This window comes from Pteronotus mesoamericanus, unplaced genomic scaffold (assembly GCF_021234165.1).
Source record: "Pteronotus mesoamericanus isolate MK-2021 breed Mesoamerican mustached bat unplaced genomic scaffold, CSHL_Meso_final scaffold_167, whole genome shotgun sequence".
Classification (NCBI taxonomy): domain Eukaryota; kingdom Metazoa; phylum Chordata; class Mammalia; order Chiroptera; family Mormoopidae; genus Pteronotus; species Pteronotus mesoamericanus.
In genome coordinates, this window is record NW_026555308.1 from 3,201,374 (window position 1) to 3,220,861 (window position 19,488).

Sequence of the window (19,488 nt, forward strand, 5' to 3'; positions counted from 1 at the left end):
AATGCTCCAACCAACTGAGCCACACAGCCAGGGCTATTCTCAAGTTTCAAAAAAGGAAACTTAGGCTCAAATGTAAGTGGCTTTCCCAACTGACCACTGCAAAGCAGCTCCAGGAAGTGCATTCCTTTTTTTTTTTTTTTTAATTTTTAAAATGTACTGATTTTAGAGAGAAACATTAGTTTTTTGTTCCACTTACATGTACATTCACTGGTTGCTTCTTGTATGTGCCCTGACCTGAAATTGAACCCACACCCTTGACGTGTCAGGATGACACTCACCAATTGAGCTACCCAGCCACGACCAGGATCTGAGTTAAACACCACACCATGCTCCATTCTCTTCTACCCTCCTCTTCTATTGATGACGAATCTGAGGTTCAGGGAGGTTACACAAGCTAAAAAATTGGTAAAACCTAGAGGTCACCCAGGAGCCCTGAACATCCTGTGTCCTTTCTCCAAGGGATAGAAACCTGTGACTTAGTTGTTTATTCTTGCCATGCCCGGGCCCCCCCAAGGAGTTAGGAGCCACTCCTCCCACCCACCAACACCATCTCCCATCTTTGCAGAATACCCAGTTAATCCCAGGGGATGGGAGGACGGCGATTTCTCATTGCAACACTACATACAAATTAGGGGAGTCATCATGAGCTGACCCACATCCAGTCCCCTCTGATGGGCCCAAATAGCATCCCATACTCTGTAGTCCAAGAAGCCTTCCCCAGCAAGACAGGATAGCATGCACCCAAGAGACACAATCTAAAAAACAAAGTACAAACTTTATTTTGTTTCTTTATAAAGGCATGGTGGCCTCTTGGTTCCCCGCCCCCCACTTTCTTTAACAAAATATAATAGCTCTCCTTGAACACAAAGACCTCAAAATTGTAAAAAAAAAAAACCAAAAAACAAAAAACAAAAAAAATCCAAAAACAAACAAACAAAAACCAAGGAAAAAAAAACCAAACAAACAAAACAAAAAAAGAAAGACAAAAGACATTTTTGAGGGTTGAAGACAGGAAATCTGGAAGGAGAGGTGAGGGCCAGCTGGTGGTGAAGAGTGGCAAATCCTAGTGCTGAGGTGGGGCAGGGAAGGAAGGGCAGGGCAAAAGGGCAGCAGCAAACCCCAAAGAAGAAGCAACTTCCACCCGGGACCCCCAGAGAGTCCTGACCCAGCCAGCCCCCCAACCCATGTAAGTGCTTAGAGAAAGAAGAAAACCAAAAAGTGAAGGGAAGGGGGAATTAAAAACTGACAGTCGTAGGGCTAGCTCTAGGGAAGGCAGAAATCCATTGGGGTTTTGTTTGATTTTCCCTGTTCTTAAAAACATGTTTAAATGAAAAAAAAAAATGCGTTTTGGCAGAGAGAGGCCAGGCACCTCAAGTGTCAGCTCCCCCAGCCTCCCTGTGAGGCCCAGCCCCAGGTGTCCAGGTGCTCCCACACACTCCCACCACCCCAGCCCCCAGGACCTCAGGTTGGGTGGCCTTTGCTCAAAGGTCGATTTACAGTATTGAAAAAGAGGTCATAAAAGAGACCCAAATGACGTTGTAATTTTGTAAAAATTCCTCACTCGCTGGCCTGATGTACTCCCTGTTGCTGCCCCGGCCCCCTCAAGCCCCCAGAAGGGAGAGGAGGGCTGGGGGGGTGGTCAGGGAAGCCCCCCAGTCCCTGCCAACTCCTCCCGGCTCTGGTCCATGGCGTCGCTGTCCGAGGCCTCTGAATCAGAGGCAGTGTCAGAGGCCTGGGCCTCTGGGCAGCTTCGGACTGGCTTCACAATTACGGCTCGACGCTGCTCCTCCTCCTGTTCCTGCCTTTCTTGGGTTCCCTCGATGTGCTGGATTGCCTAGGAGGACAGGCTATGATGAGAATGGCTGGAGGCATGCGGACAGCCACCATCTATACACACCCCAGAAAGGTCCCGAAGCAAGCCTGGCAAAGCAGCAGGGGGCCTGCCAGAGTCAGGAGTAGTAAAATCCTCTCCTTAGCTGAAAAACCCCTTGGAGATGACAGGGCAGGGTTGCTTGGACATCACCAGCATTTAGTTTGTTTATATCCTTTAAAGTTGGTCTGTTTATTAATAGAAGGTCTTTGTTATTAATTTTATTATTCAATTTGCTGGAATTATGTGCAACTACATTTAGGTCCAGGGGTTGATGGGCTTCTTTTGGTTTATGTTTACTTCTTTCTTTGTGGTATCATCAGCGCTCCCCAGGGGTCTCTGCCCCATGATGGGTACAGCAGTGACTTCCGCCTGACCTACAGAGCTCTCACCTTGTTGCTTCCTCCTCTGTAGGAGGCTTAACTGTTACCCTCCCAGTCACTGCCACCTCCATCCCCATCTCAGGTCCTAGAAGATAGAGGCGAGAGGAAGTTCTGGACCAACCAAGAGCTGGATATAGGAACTCTGAAGCTGGGGGCTACGGAAGCAAAGGACCCTCTCAACAAACCTCATGTGGAGGGAAGCAACAAGGTTTTCTAGGCCATCCTCTCCCCCATTTCTGCCCCTCACCTTCCCAACATAGCCCCTGACCCCAAACCCATGCAAACAGAGACTCAGGATGGAGACAGAGACACCCAGCTTCCAGACCTCCCCCCACACTCAAGCCCTATCTCATTTCCCTTCAGTCTCTGCTTTCTGATCTCCCCCAAAGGGTCTGTTCCCAGAGGACAGCCCCCATGTGTTGCCCCTTCCATGAGCCCAGGTACCTGCACAATGGTGTCCAGATTTTGCCGGGACGTAGAAACTGAGTTGATGACTGAGGAGGGGCCCATGGTGACAACGTTGATGTGGTGGGAGGGAGTGGGTGGCGGTGCTGGCACAATCACCGTAGGATGGTGGGTGGGGGCCGGAGGGGGCAGAAGCTATGAAACAAAGGCCCTCAGTCTTTCTCCAAAGGTTCAGGGAGTTTCCCCTTCCCTTCCGGCAGTTACAGAGGGTATAGCATCCTATCTCCAAAACCTCCAAAACCATCTCCCCCTGCCCAGTGCCTCGAGGCAGCCTCTGCCAACCACTCATGCGAGACCAGGCAGTTTGGGACCTCCTACCCTCTTAAGCAACAAAGGAAACAGAGCCTAGAAAGGGGCTTCCAACCATCCAAGAACCTATGGCCCCTTCGTTGTTCAGTGCCAGGCAAGCACCCCAACATGTAATGCAGTGGTAGCCAGGAGTTTAGATTCTGGATTTAGACAGCCAGGGTTCAAATTCCTGCCCCAATCCCTGAGGATCTTGGATGAGTTATTTAGCATTTCTGGGCCTCACCTTCCTGATCAGTAAAACAGCCTCAAAGGGCTGCTACAAAGATTCATGTAATAATGTATGTAAGATAACCCGGAAACCAGGAATGTCTTTATAGGCCCTGGGTCTGCCCTGCAGAGCCCTGAGGCACCAATGCTGAGTCTGAGAGCTCCAGCCTCTGCCCACACAGCCCCTCCCGGGTGCCTCCCACCCACCTGGGTCCGAAGGTGCTGCTGTTCCCGCTCCAGCTTCTCCTGGTGCAGCAGTCGCACCTGCTCCTGCTGCTGCTGCAGCTGCACCTGCTGTGCGATCACTTTGAGCTTTTCCGGGTACATGTGGGCCTCCAGAGAACGAACCTGAGGACAGAGAGGCAGGTTCAGGGGGCAGGGCCTGAACGATACCCTGACTTCTCCTTTAGTGCGGGGCCCTCAGAGCTGCTAAGGTCAGCTTCCCCATACTCTACGCTTTGCAAGGCAGATCATTTACTCCTGCTGCAAACCCTAGCAGGAGCCTGCCACCCTCAAGAAAAGACCTGGGATAGAGACCAAAGTCCTACCATAGCCCGCCAAGCCCTCTCTGACTCATCTTCTCCCCTGCCATGACCTCCCTCATGCCATACTCCCTCATTTCTCCAATCCTTCCTTCCAGCCTCAGGGCCTTTGCTCAAGCTGTTTCCTCTTTCTTAGAGTACCCTTCTCTCTCTGCCTGGTTAACTGTGAGACTTGACCCCCTGGCCCAGTTTCCAACCTCAGCTCAAATCACTTTGACAGAGAAGCGATGGGGCGGCTCCTCCAGAATCAGCCCAAACCCCCCTCCCAATGCCCATGCTTCCTACAGGACCTTTATCACAGCTGCATTTTGACGGTTTAAAATCCTCTGACTAATCCTTCTACCCAACACAGATGGTGACCCCTGAGGACAAAAGGTACCTGTCTGATTTGCTTCCCACTGGACCCCCCTTTCCTAGACCTGGCACAAAGCAGATGCTCCTGTAAATAAGTGCTCAAGAGAAGCAGGGACAGGAGAAAAGGGAGAGAGAGGGACTGGAATTCCCCCACCCCAACCATCTGCTTGCCTGCCTCACCTGCTCCTCCAGCATCATGCGCACTGAGCGCTCCTTGTCCAGCTGCTGCCGTAGCTCAATCATCTCCCGCCGCAGGTCTTCTGCCTTCTCATCCTCCCAGATGTCTGGGGAGCCAATGCCCTCATCCTTGTCCTCTGCCCGCCGCCGCTTGGGGGACGAGCCACTCAGCTCCTGGGGACCCCAAGGGGTTGGTGAGTGTGCCTTGACACCCTCGTACCACCACCACCAATGGGAAGGTTGGAGGGCTCCATCGCAGCCCCCAAAGCTGTCAACCCGGGTGCTCTGGCACTGGGAATCCCATTCTGCAAATCCAACAGTGGCCACAGGCCAGAAACGGAGGGAGAAAGGACCTGCTTGCCAAAAATCATCTAGTTCTTTCCAGAGTCGCTCAACTGCACTTTATGGATGGGTTAACTGAGGCCCAGGCAGGAAGGCAAGTGCCTGAAGTAGGTGTGTCAGTGGGGAAGGTGAGACTTGCAGCCTCATCAGAGTCCCAGGCCAGAGTTTGAGCCCAGACATGCCCATGCCAGGAGGAGCAAGCCAGGAGGAGGACAGGTATTGAGGTGACGGGAGCCTCTGCAGGTGCTACCTGGATGAAGCGCTTGAGCTGTGTGTTCTGCTGCAGGAGCCTGGTCTTCTCCTGCTCCAAGGAGAAGATGTACTCCGCCGTCTGCTGGAGAATGGCTGCCTGAGGGTGGGAAGGACAAGTCAGGGGCCCCAGCTGGCAGCATCTACTGAAGCTGACTTCCTTCTCCCTGCTTGAGCCCACCACCTAGTCCAGGAAGCCCTCCCAGCCCTCACCCACCTTGCTGAGCTTCTCTCCATCTGTGTGGGGGATGAGGGTCTTGAGGGACTGGAAACCCGCATTGATGCTCTGCATGCGCCTCCGCTCATTGCTGTTGGCAATCTCCCTCCGAATCCGACGCTCCTGGTCCCGCTGAGTTTCAGGGGTCAGTGGAATGTTGGCAAGACTGCCAGGGAGGAGAGGACACACTCAGGCTAGGTGTCCTCCATGCCCTGTCCCCAGTGGGCCCCTATCTTTATAGTTTGTCTCCAGAAGACCCTGGTGTAACTTTCCTTTCTCCCCCTGCAAACGATGCCAGATCTGTTTGATGCCTACACCCCAGCAGATCAGGAGGAGGATGGAGCAGCATGCTTCGCAATGCATAGGTATCAAAGTCACCATGCACTCCCCAGGTCCCAGCCCCAGTGTCTGGCAAGCACGTCTGAGTGGGGCCCAAAACCTGCATGCCCTAGCAAGAATCCCTGAGATTCTGATGCAGGTGGGCCCAGGTGACAATAGGAGACACCTGCTCCCAGGACTCCTCTGAGCTCCATGCTATGCACCTGAAGGACTATCACTTTCAGAGTTAGGGTTGAAGCCTAAAGAAGACATCCCTACTCCTTTTGCATCCCCACAGCCACGTCTCCAGCGATAAGCACCCCTAGCCTGGCCCCAGCCACCCTGTGCTAAGACTTCAAAGACAAGACAGATACCACTCGCTTCAGGGAGCAGATACCAAGCCAACCACCCCTAGGGACAGTTCTCACTGGTGCCCACCTACTCCAAGAGGCACACCACCCTGTGCCAGAGAAACAAGGCTCCCAGAATGCAGTGGGCAATGTTATTGCATATTATGTGATTGCTTCTTGCAGGAACAGCAGCCTGTGGGGTGAGAGAGAAGGCAGCCAGTGGAAGGGGGTGAAGTTGCGGGCTGAGAGGTGTTGGCCAGAGGCAGAGATGGTGATAGAGCCTGTGGACCCAAAGCCACTGCTCCCAAGGGGTGGGCCTCTATGTGGCCTCAAGAAGGCATGCCCCCCTTCCTGGTCCTCTCCTGTAACACCCCCTCCCCCGCCCCTGACCTGATGGCTTCCAGATGCGGGGCTTCCAGATGCGGGGCTCCCAGAAGAGGCCACTAGCCCCACCCAAAGCCACAGCCCTGGCTTCATCCTGAGCCCCCCCAACCCGCCCCAGGGTGACTGGTCCAGGCCTGAGCTCACCCTCTTGGGTCTGAGGTAATGGGGAAAGGACTCTGGGCAGTCCTGTTTCCATAGATGGAGGAGCCTGAGCTCAAAAAAGAGCCTGGTCCTACTCCCCTGCTATACCAGACCCCCATGTCCAGCCCAAGACAGAAAGGAATCTGCATAAAAACCACGAAGGGGACACATCTGCAATAGCTAGAGACAGCCAAGGCCTTTTCTGGTCCCCCAGCCCACCCAATCCGTCCCACCTTGGCTCCCTACAGGACACTGCACTTGTCCTTGCCCCTTCCTGCACCTCAGCCTCCTCTCCCAACAGAAGGTAGTCAGCTGGGGAAGGGCCAGGAGTGGGAGCCACATCGGCTGCTGCGGGGGGTCCAGAGACAAGATCTCTCCTCCACCAGTCCCCCCAGGTCCTCCCTGGACCCCCTCTCACAGGGTACAGATCCCTTGCAGGGCCTCGGAATGTCAGCGCTGTAAAGGGAGTTCATGACCCCTGCCTGGCAGATGGGGCTTCAGGCTCATAAAAGGGAGGAACACAGTTTGAAGGTCAGACAGCCAGGTATTTGACTCCACCACTTCTCCCAGTTTCCCTGCCCCTACAGGGGGAGTGATTGGGGTGGTTGAAGATGCAGGTCAGAGATCTGACACAAAGAAGCGTGCCTGCCCTTTAGGGGAGAATAGAGTCCAGCCTCCTGGGCCTGGCAGTCACCCAGAAGCTCTGCCCTCCAGCAGAGCCCTCCAGAAGCTCTGAGGTGGATGGATTAAAATCAGGAGTCTTTGGGGCCATAAAAGATGGGGAGATGCCATAGGAAGCCAAGCCACCAGTGATACTGCCTGGCAGCACCCCTCTCCTTGTCAAGACAGATATAGAGAGAACCCGACTCACCTAGTCCCTGGGTCCCTCCTGGTGATGCCCAAAGGCCAGAGCAGACCATAGTAGTAATGGATCAAAAAAGGAGCCTCACGCCCACCCTTGGGCCACCCTGAGTGCTAGTCCTTACAAAAGGCCAACCTGGAGGGTCTAGCAATAGGGTAATACTATTTTTGTTTGGGGGGGGGGGGTTGAAGTCTTTAAAGTTCTTACTATAATGTGCTAAGGACTCACTTTGCTGAGATTTTCTCATTGAACGGTCAGTCTTCCTGAGTTATGTGGCCTTATGATTCCTGTGTGGGATGAGGACACAAAGGCTTAGAAAGGGAATAGCTCAGCAAGTGGTAGAGCTGGGAGCTGAACCTGGATCCCAGGGCCCTACTCTTACCCCTGAGAGGTCTCGCCACAGAGCAGAATGGGTTCTGCGCTGTCCCAGAGCAGCACATCCCAACAGACAGGTGAGAGTTACCCATGTAGAAAGGACCAAGCACAGCTACGCCCTGCCATCATGTTAACCCCTACTGTCATTCACAGAACTCTTTTACATGTTTCTCTGTCTGACTCTCACAAAAACCCTGCAAGGTGGCTGCATCATCATACTGCAAGGAGGAATCCAGGGTCCTGTAAAGGGAAGTGACAAGCCCAAGGTCAGGCAGCCAGACCAGGGAGCAGCAGGCACCTGCAGGCACCAAAGCTCACGCTCTCCTTCCCCATCAGCTGATGGCACCCTCTACTAAGGGTTCACACATACAGCCCAGTGTTTATCAGAGCCCTATATGTGGCTGCAAGAGGCAGTGCCCCAAATCCCTGACACTTGCCCCTCAAGCCAGCTCACTGCCCACGAAACCTCAGCTATGGGAAGCAAACCCTCTGCATCTCTCTTATCCCCAGGATGCCCAAGAATGGAGGAGACCAAAGAAGACCCCAGGACCCCAGGTCTAAAAGCCTCAGACGAAGTTCCCAGAGGACAGGGGTGGGGAGTGGTATTCAAGGGGCTGTGTTGTCTCCTGCTCATCTGAAGCTGCCAGCCTGACTCTTCTAAATGTTCCATTCTGTCCTCTTCAACATCAAATTCGTAAGCCCCTCAGGCTCTTGGCTCAGGAACCAGCTGCTGGTTAACCTGGTGCAGACCTAAATCCCAGAAAAGAGTTCTGCCCAAAGCTACAGTTCCCTCTTACTCACCTAAACAGCCCTAGAAGTACCAGCTGACAGTTTCTTTAATAGATGCAACTAAGCAGGAGCACAGACTGCTGGATTCATGGGTAATCAGGGATTCTGATCGGTGAAACGCTGTCTAACCAGGGGATCTAACTGGTGAAGTGCTGGCCAACCAGGGACTCCTATGAAGGATGGCGAATTGGAAATTCCAGCCTATAGTGCAAATGCCTTAAAATATTTTTGCATTTCTCTCTCGAGTTTTGTAGAGGTAAACATGATTTACAGTCAAAGCTCTACAACCGCCCCCACCACCACCACCTTCCACATCAACTTCAGGCCCCTCAGGTGAGCAACAAAGGTAGCCTGGGTCCACTGACACCAAGTATATCTTGCTCCTCTCCCTACCGACTGTCCTCCAACAGTCTCTTTGAGCTGGCCAGGGACTGCCTTGCCTTGGGTAGAAGGAAGGGCTCTTGACAAGGAACAATTTGAGTACTAGCCTCAGGTGCCAAGACCAGAGCACCTCCACTACCAGAGTACCTCCAGACAGCCCCCTGGGAACAACACCAGCATCCCAACCAGAGGCTCAGGGCAGGGAGCATGCTCTTCAGGTCTAGATCCTGACCAGTAACTGTCCCTTGCGCCCAGCCCAGCCCAAAGGCAATGGATATCCCCCAACCTCCTTAGACACCCCTGCCCAGCTCTAGCCTCAAATTAGCCACTGACAACTGTCATTTCACACTGTCCCAAAGTCACTCATACACCTGCTGCTCAACAGCTAGAGTCTGAGAGGCACACAGCATTTCTCCTATATTCCAAAGTACAAAAGAACGATGACCTTGACCAAGGATGCCCAAGGTGCTCATCCTTCTCTCTGCAGCAGGTACTAAAGCATTCTGGGGCCCTCGCCCATCCCCGCTGCTTCTATCCATAGATCCCATTCCAAACATCCTGCCACCCCCGCCCTCAGTCCCAGAATGCACCACCTCCCCACAGCTTCTCCAGCACCTCAGAGGGAGCCCTACAGTCCATGGGTTCAAGTGCAAACTCCAGCCCTGCCACTTACTAACTGTGGAACCCCAAGCTTAGCCACTTCATCTCTCAAAGCCTCAGTCTCCCCATCTGTAAAATGGGGGAATACAGCCTCACTTCACAGGGCCATGGTGAAATTTAAAAAAGGAGGGGAGCCCTAGCCAGTGTAGCTCAGTTGGTTAGAGTGTCATCCCTGTAACCAAAGGATTGTGGGTTCAATTTCCAGTCAGGGCACATACTTAGGTTGCAGATCTGATCCCTGGTTTGGGGTGCATATGGGAGGCAACCAATCAACGTTTCTCTCTTTCCCTTCCTCTCTCTCTCTAAAAGCAATGAAAAATGTCCTCGGGTGAAGTTTAAAAAACAGAAAAGAGAAGGAGAAAAGAGAAGAGTGAGGTTGAGGACAATAGGATACCCAGGGTTATTCTCCCAGGATTAGTACCCAGGACTGCAGGGTAACCCATGAATCTCCCTTAAAGGGCTGACAAGACCCTTTAGCACCACCAGACTGTGAACTCTTAGGGCAGGGGCCTGTTCTGGTTCATTGTGATATCCTCAAATCTGGCACAAAGTAGGTGCCTTGTAAATACAAGATCAGGGACCCAACACACATTTAAAAGCCCCTAATTGTTTTCTAAGTCCTGAGAGCAGCTTGTCTCTTTTCCCCCTGAGGGCAGTCCCTAAACTCCTGATTCTAAGAGTTTGAGAGCCATTTTAACAGCTACCAGGCACTTTCCATATGTGTAGCCATACTTCACATGCTCTGTTTTACAGAGGCTAAGAGCAGTTAGGTGACAGGTCCAAAACCACAAGCTTGTGAGGACCCTGCTATGCAGTGCTGGGGTGGGGCTCTGAAGAGGCAGGGACTCCTACTATTCTGAAGTATGGAACAAAGTCCATCAGCCTGAAAAGTCCATCTGTCCAGAAGGTCCTATCCCGCCCACAACCTCCATCTTCTAAAGGTCTCTGACCTCACCCCACGACCCCTTCTAAAAATGAACAAACCCAGAGGCCCCAACTTCACACCCAGTGCACAAACTGACATTGTCTCCCAGCAAGGCAGGCTGAGTATGTACCCATGCCCAGCCCTGTAGGGGGATCCTGCCACTTTGAGCACTTCACCCCTGGGGGACAGATGGACTCCTCTAAAGGGGGGGCTAGGGACAGGGACAGAGTGGAGCCAGGATCCACCGCACCAAGCCTGCCCAGGATTAGGGCCTGCAATGTCCTCTCTGGCATGTGAAGCAGCTCAACACCTCCTCCCCATTGCCCAGCCCTCCTCTGAGCAACCCGCAGCGCTTCTCATTTCGTTTCTCAGGGGCTAAGAATAAGGGGCTAAGAGTTCGGCCCTGGGATCATAGCCCCACCACTTGCTGTAAATGTTCCTTTGCCAAGCCTGTGTCCTCATCCCACATAGGAATCATAAAGCCACTTAACACATGAAGACTGACAATTCAGAGAAAAATCTAGCAAAACAAATCCCTAGAACATAGTAAGAGCGCCAGAATCTTTGTTTTCCTTTAACGTTTTACAGCTAGACCTCCCAGGTGGCCTTTCAGAAGGGCCCGTACTCAGGGCGGCCCTGCTAGTTTAAAAACCCACCAACTGGTTCAACCTCCCTGTACTTCCGAGTATTTTAGGTGAGCGCTAAGTGGGGTGGGGGGTGGGCAATACACGAGCAGCGACTTTCCCCCAACCTGGTTTCTGCATTCCCTGGTGTCCACTAGACTGGGCCACACCACCTGGGGGCTCCACCTCCTTCAATACCCGAGCTTTGCCTTCCCCGGCGCGAGAGCACGTGGCCTCAAACCTGGGGAGCCATTTCACTCTTAAGAGCAGTGCCTCAGGAAAGGGACTGCTAGGACCAAACTTGGGCACCCGGATATCCCCCACGAAGCACTGCCGTGCCGCCGGTGGTGTTTACTATGTACATGCCCAGGCCCTTCTAGCGAGCGGAGTTACAGGCACCGATATTTTAACAAGTGTTCAGGGTGATTCTGGTGGAAGTACAGAGCGAACTCAACACCCTTTGGTGAAGGGTGGATCTGGGGCAACCCAAGTCAAACTTGTAAAGTGGTTCCTGGGGAGAACGGCAGACCTCGGACCACCCATCCACCTACCCAGTTGGGAGACCTGACGCTTTCGGTTTATGACTGGGGGAGGGCCGTGGCATGCGAAAGTTTGCGGTAGAGGCCCAAGAGCAGTGCCTGGTGAGACTCGGGGCGGCTTCTGGTGTCCACTGCCCCAAACGCTCCCCTACCTGGCCTGCCTTGCCTATCCCGCCCGCGGGGGCCAAGCTTTGTGCGGGGAAAGCGTGGCCCGGGCGCGCCTACAGCTCCCACAATGCCGCACCGGAGGGACGGGTAAAACTACAGCTCCCGCGAGGCGGCGCGCCGAGGTCCGCCTACTCCAAGAGGGCTGCAGAGTCACGTCCAGGCCTCGCTAGTAAACAGCGCCCGGGCGCGGGCGGCGAGGAAGCAAGCTAGCGGTCGCAACGTGCCCGTCCGCGGCGCTCCGGACCTGCCGCGCTGGCCCCTAGGGTCCCGCCCACTCCTACACCCCCACGCGAGCACGCCCCCAACCCCGCTGCAGCCCCGCGTCGTGCAAACACGCACACTACCCGGCTCCCCGCCCCCCCCCACGCCCGGAGCTGCGGCGTGGCTGCATTGTAGCCGCCCGCCCGCGGCCCCCCGCTTCCCCCATGGCCCCCCAGACCCCTTCGGGGGATCACCCATAGGCAGCGAGGAGGGAGGGAGAGGAAGGAAGCCAATGCGGGAGGGGGAAGAAGGACGCGCGGGGGAAGCCACCAGCACCAAGCATGGCCGGGACTGCTGCAGAACCACGTGGGTCTGTTTGCAATTACAAACGTCGCGACTCGCCCGCCTGCAGCGGACAAAAGTGACCGGGGCCGCTCAGGGCTCCCACGTTCCGAGGGAGGAGGGTCCCCGGACGGCGCGAGACCAGAGTGCGGGGCTGCAGCCGCCCAGGCATCTAAGAAAGGCGAACGGGGTCGGCGGCGCGGGCCATGCGTGCGCACACGCGCGCCCGCCCGGGCTGGCTGGCCTGGGGCTGCAATTGTAGGAAGGGGATGGGGGGGAGAAGGAGTACACACCTACAAAGCCCTCCTATCACTTCTTTCTCTGTTTTCCTGAAATGTTGCAAAGAGGGCACCTTCTGAGTGGGCACCATGAAATACTCCATAGCGATCGGCCCCCCTTCTCTGCACGAGCCGGGTCCCGCGGTCCGCCGGAGAATGCAAGATGGAAATCCGAATCAAAGGGCAGCGCCGGACGGAGGTGCAGAATCGGCCAGTCCCAGATGCTGGCGGCGGCGGCGGCGGCGGCGGCGAGGGGAGGGAGGGGCGGGAGGGAGGTCTCTCCGGCCTGCCTCCCCGGGCGCGTGTATATGTGTATGTGTGTGTGTGTGTGTGTGTGTGCGCGCGCGCGCGCGTGTGTGTGTGTGTGTGTGTGTGTGTGTTTGCAGCTGATCAGATGTCTGTTTCAAGGCGGGAAACAGCTGGTGAAAACTCAGCACTCCCCCGGCCTCCTTCCGCGGAGTAAGGAATTGCATGTAAACAAAGGACTATTTGCAGCGCCCCCGGGGCGGCGCGAAGCCAGGGCGAGAGGGGCTCGGACCCCCGGGGGCAGAGGGAAGGCTGGGGTCTGTGGGTCTCCCCTGGGCGCTGGGAGCTAGGGGCGGCGGGCTGACTTGGAGGGTGCTGCGTGAATGGAGCGAGCTGCGGCCGAGCTACATGCGCCACTATGGGTGATGAGGTCCATCAGCTGACAGGTTGGCAAGCGTTGAAAAACAAAAAAAAACAACAGCAACAAAAAAAGGCCAGGCACTGCGAGTGAGCCCAGCCGGTGCGGCCAGGGTCCGGCGGGACTGCCCAGTGCAGGGTCTGCGCGCTTTACGGCCCTCGTGGGCCGGGGACGCGCGTCTGGGCCCGGCGAAGGCGGCCTGGAGGCCTGGGGTGCTGCTCGGGGCTCTTCCTTTTTCACGATTGTAATTGCACAGACTGGAGCCACTCTGGCGCGCTCCCTCCGAGCTCAGGGCCCCCTGGAAACTTGCGTCACAGCCACCGCTTCCCATATGCAACTTGGGGCCGACTTAGGAGGCCGGCCAGCCTACCGCCTCCCACCCTCCTCCCCTGCCCGGCCGCCCGGCCCCGGCTCCACAGCCTGGGAATCCCGGAGCCGAGGAGAGGAATGCAAAGGGGGCGCGCCGTTCGCCTCGGATCCTTGGGCAGCTCTAGGAAGCTGGGGCCCTGGCCGGGAGGGAAAGGTGGAGCGAGGCCAGGACGGCAGTGGCCCGGAGGCAGGCTGCCAGCCCGGCTGGGAGGTCTGGTGGCTACTGCCGGGTCCCGTCCTAACCTTCGACACACACGCTTTCCCTCTCCGCGGGACTGCAGGAAGACAGGATTCTTGGCCTGGGTGGACGGAAGGCTGCAGCTACTCATTCATGGCGAAGCCAATGCGAGACTTGCACCTCCGACACCTCCGCCAGGGTGCGCTTTCTACGAGGGGTGATGGCTGGAGCGCGGAAGAGAAGGACACTGGCTAACTACGAACGTCCATCCTCCGCCGCCACCCTCACCAGATCCTTATGTACCTTCCCCAGGCTCTCCTCTGGCTGCTGGAGGGTTGACCCCTGGCTTGGGAAGACCATGCCTGCCTTGGAATGTCCTGCCTCCTGCCTACCACTGTTCCCAATCCCATCTGCCTTTTAAGGTTCTGCCCAAATCGCACCTCCTAAATGAAATATTCCTACTAATAACAAGGATTACTGTTATTATTAGGAAATATCATTATTATTATTATTATTATTAGTGCGAGCACCTTGTAGATGTTGAGCAGTTTTGCATGCATGTTTTCCAATCCCCAAAGCAACCCATTGGACAGTTTCTCGAAGCACAGAGCTGAAGCCACTTAACCCAGAGTCCCTGGAAGGCTTCACTGTAGGAACAGGGAATATGTTCGGGAAACGATGACATTTGGGGAAAACAGGATACAGAGCCCCATAACTATACACTGAACAACATGTACTGTGCCTGGATGAATGAATGAACGAATGAATAACCGCCAGAAGTTTATTTATCCCCATGCTCTTTCTTCTATGGAACTTCCTTGACCCAGCCTCGTCCCTATGAGCCCTACCACTAAGACTGGCCTCTCCATTTCTACAAAGGCGCCTTCTCACAGAGAGCCCTCAGCTGTCTTAGATGTACAAACCCAAAATCCTCTGAGCTGGATCAGCAGCTTCTGCCCTAAGGTCTGACATACCATCACCCCCCCCCCCCCCCCCCGGTCCTATACTCCAACTCTCTATCACTATGGCAGTAGCATAATAAATCCCCCAAATCCAGGCTGTCCCCCATTCCCAGGAGGTTCTATACATCTCTTAATCTGACCCTGTCTCCCTCCCCTTCCCAACTTTAAACTCAAGTTCACTGTGCCTTCTGGAGCCCTCAGAAGGTGTTCAGTAAAATCCCTTAGATGCTTAACACCTGAGTCTACCAGTCACCTTCTTGCTCTAAATTAGGAATCAGCAAATTTCTGTACAGGACATGTAAAAGTTATCTGTATTGGTTTCTTATTGCTACTGTAACAAATTACTATAAATTTAGTATCTTAAAACAACACAAATTTATTCTCTGGAGGTCCGACGTCCAAATGGGTTATATATATTTGGCTAAAATTAAGGTGTCAGAAGGGCTGTGTTCCTTCTGAAAGTTCTGTGGAGGGCTATTTCCTTGCTTTTCCCAGCCTCTGGAAGTGGCCCAGATTTCTTGGCTTGTAGTCTTTTTTTTCCCCCATCTTCAAAGTGTGTTGTTCCAACTTTTGCTTGTCATCACATCCTCCCTGACCCTCCTGACTCCCTTTTATGATGACCTTGGACCGACCCAGATAATCCAGAATAATTTCCCATTCTCAAAATCCTTAACTTAGTCACATGTTCAAAGTCTCTTTTGTAAGGTAACATCCAAGGATTCTGGGGTTTAGAATATAAATATTTGTGGGGGGGCATTAATCTGTCTACCATACCACTCTTAGTTTGTGAGCCATACAAAACAAGGCAGAGGTTACATACGATATGCCACAGTAATTCCATTCCTAGGTATGTATGCAAAGAATGAAACGGAGACTCAAACATATCATTGTACAGTTGTGTTCACAGCAGCATTATTCACAATAGTCAAAAGGTGCAAAGTACCCACTATTCATCAACTGATGACTAGATAAACAAAATGTGGCCTATCCATACAGTGGAATATTATTTAGGCTTAAAAAGGAATGAAGATCTGATACATACGACAACATGGATGAACCTTGAAAACAATGCTAAGTGAAATAAGCCAGATATAAAAGATCACATATTGTATGATTGCACGCATGTGAAATATCTAAAATAGGCAAATTCATTGATAGAGAAAGTAGATTAGAGCTTACCAAGGGTTGGATGGGTGAATGGGAAGTTATTGCTTAATGACTATAGTTTCTGTTTGGGGAGATGGAAAAATTTTGGAAATAGTGGTAATGATTGCACAACATTGTGAATGTAATTAATGCCTCTGACTTGTACACTTTAAAATGGTTAGAATGGCAAATTTAATGTTATATGTATTTTACCACAATAAAAAAAATTAAACCAAAAAAAGGTCAACAGAAAAAGGCCAGTACGCTGGCTTTGGCCTATGGACAGTAGTTTGCCCTACGCTATTAATCCCACCAACATTCCTCCCCTTATCCTCTCACTTCCTTCCTTATCTGGCTTAGAATTCACAGCCCATCAATATAATCATCTTGCATACACTCTTCCTTTCAAGTCTAACCCCACCCGCCCTGCCTCTACCCACCCCCTCAAGCTGAACAGGGCTGAAAAATGAAATCCCACAATCTTGCTGACTGATCTTATTTTTAAATGCCAGACCAAGATCCTGGAGTGGATCCTTTGATGGCTGGCAATCACTTCATATTGCCCAGTCCACTCTCTCTCCACCTTCTCCTCTCCGCAAGACCTCCATCACCTCTTCCAGGTCTTCACACTCAACTCATGACCTCAAGTCCTGTTTCTCTGAGAAAATGGGAGCAATTAGAAGAGAAATCCCACACACTCCATCACCATCTCTGCCTCCTTCCCTGTCCCTGTAATGTGTCTGGATGAATGTCCGTGCAGAGAACCCTCCGGTGTGTTATTCAAAAATGTCTCTCCAGCAGCTGTGCCTCTATTGGATGGTTCCACCACCTTGAACAAGCTGTCCTTATTCCCATTTTATAAAACAAACAAAAAAACCCATGACCCGACATCCTCTTTCAACAACCACTCTTTTCCGGTCTCCCTTACCATGAAAGCCCCTGAAGTGATAATGTTCACTCTTCCCTTCTTTCTTGCTCACTCCACCCAGTCCCCATGACTTCATAAAATTGCTTTTGCTAAAGTCAGTGGTGACCTCCAAAGATCTGTTTTCCATCACCATATCTTTTTATCCTACATGTATCTAGAATACTATTCTGTAGCCATGTAATACATTTCCACAAATTTATCAGCTTAAAACAGCACCTGTTTATCATCCCACAGTTCAGGAGGTCAGAAGGCCAGGCATGACATGGCTGGGTTCTCTGCTCAGGGTCTCACCAGATGAAAGGCGGTATTGGCTGTGGGTTCAATTTCATTTGGGGCTCTGATCCTCTTCCAAGCTCACTGGATGTCGGCACAATTTAGTTCCTTTTAGCTGTAGGGCTGTGGTCACGTTGGCTTGCTAGCTACTGGCTGGGATGCACTCTCAGGTCCTTGTGCTGTGGCCTCCTCCATCTGATCAAGGGAGCGTCGCACACATGGATTCCTCTCTTGATTCAAATCTCTCTAATTTCCTCTTCCAGAAGCAGCTGGAGAAGCCTTTCTACTTTTAAAGGGGTCATGTGATTAGGTCAGGCTAATAGATAATGTTATCCTGAAATTATCAAAATAATGTCTTTATCTCAAGGTCAACTGCACGTGGAGCATAACCTAATCATGAGAGTGATACCCTATTCATAGGTTCTGCCCACTCTCAATGGGAGGGGAATATATGAAGGCAAAAGTCATTGGGGGCCTTAGGAGAATTCTGCTACTACAGATGAGGGAAACGTGAAAGAGGCGCAGAGAAAGTTAAGAGACTTCCCTAAGGACATACAGAGAATTGGAGATGGAACCTAAACAGGAATCTAGGGCCCCAAACCTAATTTGAGGTTTTTCCTATAAGCAAATATGCCAGGAATTGGGGCATGGGGGTTGAGTGGTAGCCTTTTGGGCCCCAGCATGCTCTGATCCATGTGGGGAACCCCAGCCCGTTCAGGAGACAGGGGATGGTGGTGGATACAAGCTCTTCGGTCAGGAATGGAGGCCCCATAGAAGCAAAAATCCCTTCCTGGGAGGGGATCCTGAATACTCCCAGGAAGGCAGAATGGGGATCAGACATGCAGGGGTTTGGAGCAAACCCCAATATCCTCCAATGCCCTGGTCCCTTTTCCTACCCTAGACAGAGATCTCTGCACCAACAAGGCTGGGGTTCCCCAGCCACTAGGGGGTGCATAGTACACATGATGCTTGCTTTCAAGGCGAGCAGAGTGAACGCATTTGGAGAATCCAAGGCAGGGACTGGGGTAGAGTGGCTGACCTCCGGCCTCTTGCACCCACAAGGCCTTGCAAATCTTGGGGCCAGTGGGCTTGTCTAGGAGCCCCAAAAGGCCCTGACCTCTGAGGCCACCTTCCTTTGTCCAGCCCAATCTGGCTCACTTTGCTCATAAGCAAGCCCTTGAAAAGGGGGTTGGAGTCCATCTGTGGCATGTCCCTTGTCCCCCTCCTCTGGTTCTGCTCCGTTTCCAGGCTCGCGGCTACAGCTCACCAGAGTGGGCTACTACTGCACCATGTGCAGCGCTCCCCTCCATGTTCAGCACTCAGCTCCTCTCCTTACACTCCAAGGTCAAGTTTTTACCTCTCTCTGTGAGGGACTTTCCCCCAGGGAAATATCTGCTTTTCACCATGTCAACAAGGAGGAACTAGGTATTCCCTGCTTCAATTAGGTGCATTCCCTTTATAAAAACTCAACATATGACCACCCTGGCTAGCTGTTTCAGTTTTAAATCAAAATGGCTGACCACTTCCTCAGTTGATCTCTGTAAGCACACAGCTTGGCTGTGACTATCCCATCCAGCAGACCAGGGAGGAGCCTGAGGCTGCTGGGCATAGCTGGAAAGCTGGGATCTGATACCCAGTCTGGTTCCTTCCCACGGGATAGTGCAGGGGGAAGGGGAGGACAGAGCTTAGGGCCTCTGGTCAACCTAAAAGGAGAGCGAATCAGCCTAGGGATCAACGGGGAGTGGCAGGAAGGATGAAGGATCTGCAAAGGTGCCACAAGAAACCAGCAGGGAGCATTTGGAGTTCAGGAGAAAGGACAGAGGGACAGAGGAAGAGGGCAGCTAGGGGTGCTGTTGAGCTCAGAAAGGGTGTCCGGTATTTCTCTAGGCAACTGGAGCTTCTCAGAAGAATGGAGAGAGGTGAGGGAGAGAAGGCAGGATGTCCAGTCCCACCTGAGGATGGAAAAGGAAGGGACAAGGGCTGGGACTGGCCAGGCCAGGGGAGGGACTGAGGTTTGCTCTGATGAGAAGGCACACCTGGGTGGCCGTGAGGGGTGAGGCAGCCAGGAAACAGAGTAGCTCTCCCTAGGGAGGGGTACCCAAAGCTCCAGCATGTACAGGGGGGAAGGCACATGTGTATGTGGGCACAAGTGCCACTAAGTGCCAGCTGCTGCTCTGGTGGCTTTACCCAAATCCCCTGTTTTGTCCTCACTGCAGCACCTGAGTCCATTATCATACCCCAAGGGACTAGCCCAAGATCCTTAGTCAGTGCCAGTGCCTGGTTCCCTGCAGGCTCCTCACAATCTCCTATGGCCTCAGGACTCACCTGGGACTAGTGGCCCAGCCCTGATCAAATAAAGCCAGGTGCAAGAGGAGGTCATGAGGAGCCCAGCTGGGTGCACTGAGGAAAACGGAGGGAAAAAATATCGTCTATGTGAAAGGACAAGGTCAAGTACACAGTGACAGAGAATCCACGTTCTGCAGTTGACGGTTAGTGCCCAGACAAGCCCTAAAGAAG

At 53.0% G+C, this 19,488-nt stretch overlaps 1 protein-coding gene across 2 annotated transcripts; it reads right to left on the bottom strand.

The window, feature by feature from the left end:
• Window positions 1-823: 823 nt before the first annotated feature.
• TFAP4 (transcription factor AP-4) lies at window positions 824-12,698 on the bottom strand. Of its 2 annotated transcripts, none has more exons than XM_054589516.1 (7): window positions 12,467-12,698; window positions 5,116-5,281; window positions 4,900-4,998; window positions 4,311-4,481; window positions 3,442-3,582; window positions 2,698-2,853; window positions 824-1,834 (listed from the first exon to the last, which is right to left on the bottom strand). In XM_054589516.1, exons 1-7 carry the CDS (start codon window positions 12,553-12,555, stop codon window positions 1,640-1,642), a joined length of 1,017 nt encoding a protein of 338 aa, XP_054445491.1. In that variant the 5' UTR covers window positions 12,556-12,698; the 3' UTR covers window positions 824-1,639. The 2 variants fall into 2 exon arrangements, with proteins under 2 accessions (XP_054445491.1, XP_054445492.1); XM_054589517.1 differs by lacking the exon at window positions 12,467-12,698 and adding an exon at window positions 7,399-7,459.
• Window positions 12,699-19,488: the final 6,790 nt, after the last annotated feature.

Bases quoted from the DNA above. Each gene is read 5' to 3' on its own strand.
- TFAP4 (XM_054589516.1), bottom strand. From the start codon at position 12,555: ATGGAGTATTTCATGGTGCCCACTCAGAAGGTGCCCTCTTTGCAACAT. The intron at 4,482-4,899 runs GTAGCACCTGCA...TGGGGTCCCCAG, and splicing joins AGCTCAAGCGCTTCATCCAG to GAGCTGAGTGGCTCGTCCCC. The intron at 3,583-4,310 runs GTGAGGCAGGCA...CTCTGTCCTCAG, and splicing joins GCATGATGCTGGAGGAGCAG to GTTCGTTCTCTGGAGGCCCA.